The 9,561-nt window shown below is 34.4% G+C and overlaps 1 protein-coding gene across 1 annotated transcript; it reads right to left on the bottom strand.

Moving 5' to 3' along the window:
* Nucleotides 1–1,269: 1,269 nt before the first annotated feature.
* Nucleotides 1,270–8,686, bottom strand: LOC136808124 (uncharacterized). Its single transcript, XM_067064667.1, has 11 exons — nt 8,636–8,686; nt 7,750–7,838; nt 6,714–6,738; nt 6,299–6,402; nt 5,861–5,909; nt 5,107–5,177; nt 4,437–4,506; nt 3,785–3,828; nt 3,454–3,535; nt 2,538–2,721; nt 1,270–1,508 (listed from the first exon to the last, which is right to left on the bottom strand). The coding sequence occupies exons 1-11, from the start codon at nt 8,657–8,659 to the stop codon at nt 1,447–1,449; spliced, it is 804 nt and encodes a 267-aa protein (XP_066920768.1). The 5' UTR covers nt 8,660–8,686; the 3' UTR covers nt 1,270–1,446.
* Nucleotides 8,687–9,561: the final 875 nt, after the last annotated feature.

Consider the following 9,561-nt stretch of genomic DNA (forward strand, 5'->3'; position numbering starts at 1 on the left):
CCCCTACAAGTTTTGTTTGAAAAACACACTGGCCGCGTGTTCTGGATGGGAATTATAAGTGGCTTTCATTTCCCATCCAGGAGATCTAACTCCTTCGGGGCTATGGTTCTGGCGTCCTAAGTCTTGTTTTTCTTCATTAGGTTGTTGGCAACACAACTTCAGGTTGCTATAGTCATAACTTTGGTACCAGCGTCTGTTGCGCTTATGTTCCAAAGTACCTCGATCCAGTTGGTAGCCAATTAGAAGTCGAGTTGGTGGGCAAGAAGTACAAATGTACCATCGCTGATAAACCTTTCATTCCAATGGAAGCATCTCGAAGAAAAATGAACTGTTCAGCATAAGTGTATGGATGAAAAACAGAAAGAAATTATAAACGGATTCAGGGTCACTTTTTTTTAAAAACAGTCCCACGTAGGGTTAATTTTTCAAACTTCGGCAAGGATAGTACAGAGCTTAAATCAGATTTGTTAGCTGTTTATTTTTCAGGGATGGAGCATTATTCAGAATATTGACCATTCTCGTGATCATGTAGCCTGATCATGAGGACATTGACAGTAATTTTGCATAGCTCTTAAAAAAATCTTGAAATTTTTTTGTAAAAACGAAACAAACTTACCTAGTTGCCCGGGGGATACTTAGGCAAAATAGGTCGGGTACTTATGTGCGAGCCACAAAGGTCCCTTATTTACACCCTCAAAAGTCCCCAAAGGGGTACAAAAATCATTAAAAAGCAACGAGTAAGGGTTAAGAAAATCAAATATTGACTCCCTGAAAGAGTCATAAATTTTGGACTAAAATTAGAACATTTTGGCTAAATCAAGAAATCGATAACAAAGGGATTCTCAATGGAATATGGGAGCTTTTAACACTCCTTAGTTTATGCTTCTTATTTTCACCATTTAAAATTTTGATTAGTGTAGTAGACCATTCAAGGTATCAGGGGTCACGAGTTTTAGTAAATAATCAAAATGAAATTCCAAGTGAATCCATTGAACTCCAAAAAGAGTTGAAAATTTATTTTGTCCAATAAATTAGAATTGCTTTTTTGAATAAAAAGTGGAAAAATTAGTTCCTCTGTACAGTAATAATATATGTATAGGATGAAATATTATTTACACAAAAATATAAACATTATTGAAAGTTCTTGCTTAGTTTTAAATCAAGGAAATATTCCAAAAATCTTTTAGGTTCAGCTTAAGAACTTCCAAACCTTCGGAAAATGGAAAAGTTTCAGTGAATTCTGGCTGTCATGTCAACCGTCGACAAAAATAACATTAAAAACTCTTGTTAAGCTTTGGCGAGTCTTTTGAATAACATCAAGATCTAAATTATACGACAACTTCTTAAGTTCCATATCAGTTAGGTCAGAATGTACGAAAATATTCCTAAAAAATACTAAATTCAATAAATTATTAGAAAAACTATGATTACATTGAGGGGAAGGGACTACCTTTGATTTGCAGTTTTACCTCGACGTTGTTGATGTGATATCAGTGGTGGCCCATGTCCTAAATAAAAAATAAATAAAAAATAGAATGATTAGAAAAATTGATATATTCCATGAAGCTTGGGTTGAAATAAAATGCAGACTGTAAATTTCTTTTGTCGACCTGCGACTTTGTCGAGTACGATTATAAGAAAATGCAGACAATTAAATTAATGTACTACACTCAATTCGACCTTAATTCGACATTCTATTATTCGAATCCAACTTTGGTTTGAAGAAAGGTTTTGGCAGATGAGATTGAGTTTTTATAAGATACTTTAATAATTGGTCATTTGAAGGAATAAAAATAACGCGTTCTTTAAAAAAGTAACAAAATTGTTTTATTACTGGTTAACGACCAACCAAATCAAATAAAAGCTTGTAAAAACATCTCCTCCCGGTTTTGGTGCTATGAAGATCAAGTAAAGTAAAGTAACTGCTTCTTTTAGAAAGCTTATTAGATATAACTTTAAAGATTGTCTTTAATTCACCCTGTAGTGAGAGGAGTGGGTCCGAAAGATTATAGTATATGTAATCACATGATGACGAGTGCAATTCGAGAATAATTGCACGAGTGATTTCTTTGTTATTAATTTTTCGACTCCGAAAGGACGAGGAAAATTCGAAACAAAAAAATCACGAGTGCAATTTTCGAATTGACCGAGTTATTATGTGATTACGAGCTAATCGCACAATTTTTTTCACTACTTTTTCCCCAATAGGAAAGTAAATTACACTAAAAGTCTTCTCTCTATGTTTTTCTTTTATTGTTTGCCTAAAGATTTTCTTTCTCATATAATGAATTTCGAATGCAATTAAAACGTTCGATAAAAAATGTAAGAAAAACATTAAAATCAATTTTGTAAACATTGGCGCGTCATTGAAGAGTGTGATTAACGATTAATTGCTCTCTACAGGATGCAATTAACGATTAATTGCTCTCTTTGAAGGCGCGCCAAAAAAGAAAAAATAACTCATCGTGCGATTATCCTGAAAAGCAAGTTTGACAGAAACAACCCATATAAGAGTGATTTAAAAAAATTGAACCTACCCCAAAGAACGAAATCATCAACCTCCTGTTGATTAGGAGGGTCGTTACGAAAATGCGAAGAAATTCGAAGATAAGAATTCTCGTTAATCGTTTGAGGATGTGACTGTCCGTATAATTTGTTGACCGGAAAGTCACGTGACCGAGAAGCTGGTCTGTTGAATTGGTGGGGCGTCCTCACATCACTCTGTTGGATTAAAAAAAGAAACGTTTAACACCTAAAAGTTATAGCCCTCCAAAATAGGTCAAAATCAGCGATAATGGACCTATTGCAAAGGGTTTTAACTTTTTATTAAAAAGAAAGATAAGAATCTGAATACATATTTGAAATCAACGAAGTTCAAAGTTTTAGAAAAGAAAATTTTTGTCGTTCTTCACGTTTTCTTCTTCATTTTTCATCTTCGTTTTCAAACTTTTAGAATCTTAACTTCAAAATTTGAAGTTGCAAGAGGAAAAAACAAGATAATAGAAGAAACCTATTTCTTGATGGTATTCTTAGGGTGATCACAAGAGTGATTACCAAAAATATGGGTTAGTGAAAACCAAACAACTGAGAATAGTTCAATTGTTTGTTCTTTATTATGACTGACATTTAGGACGCAATTATGTTGAAGTTAAAAAGGGAGACATTGGGCTGTTCCATTAAAAAAACCATACAGGGGGTGAACGAACCTTTTTAAGTCAAAATGAAATGTGTGGATACCCCTGGAAAATGGCTAAATTTGAAAAATTCTTCTCATATCTAAATCATAAGGTTGGACGAACTGAAATCAGTCTTTTACCCCCTGGAAATTTTAGAATTACTTTTTACCCCCTTGGAAAAATGAAAAAACACCCCTGGAAATTTTTCTCAGGTTACTCTCTGGAAATGTTCATCCACCCTCCTGAATGGATATAAAATGGAAAGGCTCATTCTTACCCTGTAAGAGTGATTGGTGTTGGGACGTGAGTCGGGCAGCATGCTAATTCCTCCTCCTCCTCGATCCCTTTGAGATGAATGTCTGGAAGAAAAGAAATCTAGTCATGAAGCAATATTAACATTAAACCTATTTTTAACAGGGGTGTTTTACACCACCATGCAACTGTTTTGTTTAGAAATATTTGAGAAATTTCCTAGAAATGGAAAAGTTTACCAATCGTTGTTGGCTAATGAAGGGAAGGAAAACAGGCAAAAAAACCACCATGAGTAACAAATAAAACGTTTTAGACTTTAAAAACATGTGGGGGAAGGTCAAATGTTTAAAACTCACTTTGACGGTGCATTTACAGCACTTGATGCTCGTGTATTTCGTTTCTGAAAAAAAAGGATGTTAAAAAAACTAAATAAAAGCTTGTCTAAATTCTGTATGTGGACAGGTTGCATTTTTTTATGTAAGAAATATTGCACCGACTTATACACCACTGGAAAGATATTTTATAAACTAATAAATCATAGATTTTGATTGAAGATGATTGAAGTGTGTTCTACAAAACGCAATTTTCAGCTCAAGGCTGGCTAGGGTGAAATATAAAGTAATTTTGGCGAAAAGAGCAAAAAGTCGTTAAGTTAAGTAAGGCGAGAACTTAACATAAGGGGAATTTTCGAAAAGGAAATCTAAGATTCCATTTCGAGTGATGTTTCGGAATCCAAAATAAATCCCTGTGGTTTCAAGCTCTGCACTCGGGATAACGTAACTTTCGAAAAACATGTTGTTTTCTGATTGTTATTCTAATCCATAAAATAGGAAGATTTTCTATCTATAAGTTTTTCATGCATGAAACGGCAACTTTCGATCAATTGACTATCAATATTTCTTCACAAGATTCATACTCATTTAAATATTTTGGTTCCTTTCAAATGACAAATAAACATTTAAGCACTGTTTTCTGAACCACCTGATTGTATGGGAGTGTTCAACTTACTGGGCTTTTTCGGAGTTCCTCAGTTGTACCCAAACGATCAAGCGGTGGTAATGTACCATTCCTTGCAACCCTGAAACAAACAAAAGGAAAATAAATTGACAGTTTGACGTAACATCGTATTTATATCTCCAAACCAGTAGATACTATGATCCCTCAACTTTCAATGACTAGAGCACTAATATTTAAATTATACCTTACTAAGATTTAAAGTCGCTAGACGACTAAGTTTAAAAGAGATTAGGTTATGGTATTATGATAAACAAACTAATATCCCTCAATATCATATAATCTCGTATTATAACATATTACACCTATATTACTGTATCAAATTTTGGACGACCCTAATCTAAAAAACGCCGAAATTTGTTACCAAATTTAGATATTAGATAGTACTTTGAAAAAGTTCGAAGCTATGAAACTTAACGCTGCACAATCAGACACCAACCCGAAATAAGGTTTAGATAGTGGATAGCCCAGTAATCCAGGACTTTTAGACAGTGATTGTTTTCACGGGATCCACGGCCAGCCAACTGAACGGATGACATTGAAAGGAGCGAGGATATGAACCGCGAAACCCTGGTTCGAGACGCTGACGCCTTCGACCACTTGACCATCGCTCCTTTAAGCGTTTGCTATGCCAATTCCAAAGATTTATTGCACAAAATCTTACCATGATTGCTGACCGTTTCCTACAGTGACATTTGACAGTCTCGTCCCTCGTATTTCTCCTATATTAGAGTCCTGAAGTCATAGAAAATTGAAAAATTACTCTTTCCATGTCATTTAACACAACTACAAGAGTACACAATAATTACCGTATTACTTGGAATAAACGCCTGGGGCGTATATTCGAGAGGGAGCGTTTATGGAATAATTTATGTCAAAGTCAGTTCGAATACCGTTAAGGGATACAATCATTATCATTATCATTTTTTATAATATACTTTCTTACAGTACTTGCATTGAATAAACGCCCTCGGGGAGAGGCGTTTATTCGGTGAGGCACGTTTTTTTAATTTCTTCCTCAAAGAAAGGGCGTTTATTCGAAGTAATACTAATTACTCAGACTCAGTATTATTCTTTTAAAGACTAATAATAATAATCTGTAAGTTATGTGTTATCTATTATTTCATAAAATAAGTTGCCACCAAAGAAACGTATTCGAACTAATCGGCTATTCCAGAAATAGTCTATACCTCCTATGTTGAGGAGGTGTGACGTCCATGGTGGTCTGGAAAACGGGTTCTAAAATCCAGGGTGGTCCAAAAAATGAGAAAAAATATGCAAGGGGGTCCTGAAAAATTGGAAAATAAAATCCAGGTGGGTCATCTTTTCCAAAAATAGACCTCCTCGACAGAGAGGTATGTCGGCTTTTTTGCTTTTTACCTAAAAACACCGGAACGTAAAAATGGAATTAGTCTTACCACGTGACCAGCTGTTTTAGGAGGTTGTAATGGTTGCAAGCGTATCGTCCTAAAACCGAATAGAAAATTTAAACCATTTCGATATAGTTAAAAAGATAAAATTAACATGATGTAACAGATTCAAAAAAAGTTTAAAAACATTATTCGTATCCGGACAAAGATATTCAAAATCCAATACACCTATAGCAATTGACGTATAAAAGAACTAATAGACCTTTTCATAAATTACGTCACGAACATCACTTGCCTCGTATTGAAACAATTACCATGGTGATTATATCCCTTGAGACATTAAATGATTTTCTTCATGAATAGAAAGTAGTTTTAATAAAATCCGCTGGGAGTTTATCACCTTGGCAATAATTTCAAAACGATGTTCGTGACGTAATTTATGAAAATGTGTATTGTGTCTGATTAAACGCCGGAAGAAATTTTTACCGTTTAGGAGTCTTTGCAGACATCATGCGGTCGTAAAGAAAGCTACTTGTTTTACCACCAAACGTTTTTTGTGTCATCGTGCTACTTGATGTACCCAGACGACTCTATTCGAAAAATTTGAATTAAAAATTTGAATTGTTAGGGTTAGTAACCTATGAGAAAGAAAATTGAAACAATCTTAAAATCAACTATTAACACGCCTGATTTGGCAACAATAATGGTAAACAGAATCTGTTAAAACTGGGACGGACTCTTATAGAAAGACGCGTGAGAGACACCAGAATATGAGAGGAAATGTGTTCTCTCTCCGCTCTAATTAACAAAAATGAAAATATTTTGCTGTAAGTTCTATTCTGAATATGGCTGTCATCGCACCATATTCTAGTTAAGTAAGAATCAAGTACAATTATTATACCTGTCCGTCATCTTCGTGTCGGTACCTAAAAACATAATAAAAAGAACAAAGGTAGATAGGGAGAGATAGGGAGAAAGAACCTAGTATTCCATATGTCACTCCGTCGGCTTTCATCTCACCAACATCCTTAATGGGGCCTCGATTTCATATCCCATTGATAAGATATTTGAAACTAACTACCTTTGTCCTATATCAACGTCCTATACAAGTTAAATATCGATACTAAATTCCGATTTTTTATCAGGAAGAAAACTATAGACATCTTCGCATTTATCATGATATGCAACACTGAAGAGTCTTCCAAGAATTTTCAAAAATTTACACCCAATACGTCACTTCTATTGTTTAAATGACGTATTGGGTGGAAAATTTTAAAAGTTCTCAGAAAACTCTCCAGTGGTGTATATCATGAATAGAGGTTTTTCATCTTTTGTTAACTTATGCAACTTCCGCCATTATGGAAGCAAACGTTTGATTTGTACTACCGATTCGAACTACAGATATCTTATATAAAACACTAGATGGAGCTTTTCCTGCCCTATTTGGATCAAAATAATTCGCCATCTTGGATGAAGTGACGTCAAATTTTGAAGTCATTGCAGTGTCAAAAAAGTTTTCAACAGTGAAAACCAAGGTTTCTACTGTGACTTACTTTTAGCAAAGATGACACCTTATTTTGATTCACCTGCCGTTGCTTGGGAAAAGCAAAGTAGCTCTATCTAGTGTTTTACATGAGATATCTGTGATTCGAAACGTTTTTCTTCAATAAATGGCGGAAATTACGTAACTTAAAAAAACCCGAGAAACCTCTATGTTTGGAAATCTCCTGGTGATTTCGGTCAATTTGTCTTTTTCGGAAGACGACATAGGCCATTTCACAGTCGAAATGGATCATGGGTAATCTGATTGCGCCGACATAACGGCTTTCTGTTGGCTAGACGCAAAAATCTTCAACATTTTTCAAAACTTTAGACGCTTTGGACCAATAGTAAGTTTGGCCTATTGGATACGACACTAAATGAAGAAATACACTTACATGCTGGTACTGGGAGCACGTTGTTTTAATGAAACTGAACGAATCGTCATCACGTCTTTCAAATCGCTCAAATCTGGTTTCATTTTCATCTACAAAGCGAACAAAAAACAATATCAGAACACTCAAAGCAAATAAATCGAAAGTCTGTTAGACGAGAAGTCGAAACAGTCAAAGGTTTGGTACTTCAAAAAGAAAACAATTGACAGAGAGCAATGTCATAGAAAAATATTGACTTCATCCATATATATTTCCTATTATCCTGGTTAAAATTACAACCCTACAGTAATAAAGAATCAGCTATTACCACATAGGGTACAGTACAACTTTCGGTCGGGGTTGTGGATGATGAAATTTGTCGTTCTTTTTTAATGTTGCAAAGTAGGCACTTTCTCGCCCTCTTACTTAAGTATGAAATAACTTTTCTATTTTATGTTTCAAAAATAGAAGCAAATATTGATGAAACTGGCTCTGGAGAAACATCAAAATTGACAGAAAACATGAAATTTGGGACAACAAAGTTCAACCTGGTATAGGATTGAATGATTTATAACTTCATTATACAAACGAAGTTAACATACGAATAGCCTTTTGTTTACAAATTTTAATACAGTAGAGAGACACTGTTCTATCTTTGAGTTTTAATACAGGAAAGGAATGGATGCACTCTCATTTTTATAAGAACCAGTAAATTTTCGAAGAGGCTCGCTATTTGGAACATCGAGTCTAAACGTTATTCTCGTCCTGTTCTCTTAGGGAAGATAGAATTCAGCCATTTGAATCGATACTTTTTGAGACAAAAGAGTACCATGAAAGAAGATTCACCTTACCTTGGTTCAAGTTATCCCTTAGGTGAAATAAAGAGAGAAGAAAATATCAAATATCATACCTGAGAATGTAGTTGCGGTGGCATTTTGTAAGGATCGTGTGTACCATCCAAAGTTAAACGCACTTCCAAAAATCATCTCTGACATTAGAATACTTGTTTTCTAAAAGAACGTAAGTAGAAAGTCAAAATGGGGATGGGTAGATAAATTTTTTTAAAGAAAGGAACAAAATTTAAAAGGGGTTTTTAAATAGGCTGATATCGTTTTGCTTACTGATCAATTTTAATTTACAAGCTTTAAACATTGTATTGACAAGGATGTGGAGCAACAAGAAAAACAATTTTTTGGTTATTTAGCACGAATCTAACACACACACATCAATAGGAGACACCGGCCCGATATAAAACATGAATGTGTCTGATATGAAACGGGAAACACTTTATGTAAAACTTAAAACTCTAAAGGGGATAATTCGAGATAAGATGGACAAAAAAGGAGCTAAGTTTATTATTAGAGTTATTTCAGTAAGTTTTGGCGTTCGCTTTAATAAATCTTCCCAGTCTACAAAAAATAACAATAATAACGCCCTTAGGATAGGAGGATCTAGATAGTAGTGGTGATCATACAGTAGTATGGAAGATTCAAAATGTTCTCTTTGGATAGTGTAACACTAAACTACTGCACACTATTGTATTACATAACACACATGTAGCTTAACTCACAACACGGCTCGAATGAAAAAAAAAAAAGAGGTCAAATGGGGAAAAAAAACGTGTTCTAGACTACAAAAATTCCAAAATCATTTTTAAAAAACGACTAAAAAAAACCTCTTTCACGTAATTCGGGCAGCTCCGGGAAGTATCACTCACTCAATTTATGTTCAAACTCTCATGATGACGGAAGAAATGTTTACTCTTTTTAACTGTGTTCCTAAATTCAGAAAACTCAAACTTGAAAGTGCGGAAAAATATTATTCTTGTGAATCGAT

This window comes from Clytia hemisphaerica, unplaced genomic scaffold (assembly GCF_902728285.1).
Source record: "Clytia hemisphaerica strain Z4C2 unplaced genomic scaffold, Clytia hemisphaerica genome assembly, whole genome shotgun sequence".
Lineage (NCBI taxonomy): Eukaryota > Metazoa > Cnidaria > Hydrozoa > Leptothecata > Clytiidae > Clytia > Clytia hemisphaerica.

Bases quoted from the DNA above. Each gene is read 5' to 3' on its own strand.
- LOC136808124 (XM_067064667.1), bottom strand. From the start codon at position 8,659: ATGCCACCGCAACTACATTCTCAG. The intron at 3,536-3,784 runs GTGAGTTTTAAA...CTTTTCTTCCAG, and splicing joins GCTGTAAATGCACCGTCAAA to ACATTCATCTCAAAGGGATC. The intron at 1,509-2,537 runs GTAGGTTCAATT...TTTTTTATTTAG, and splicing joins TGATGATTTCGTTCTTTGGG to GACATGGGCCACCACTGATA.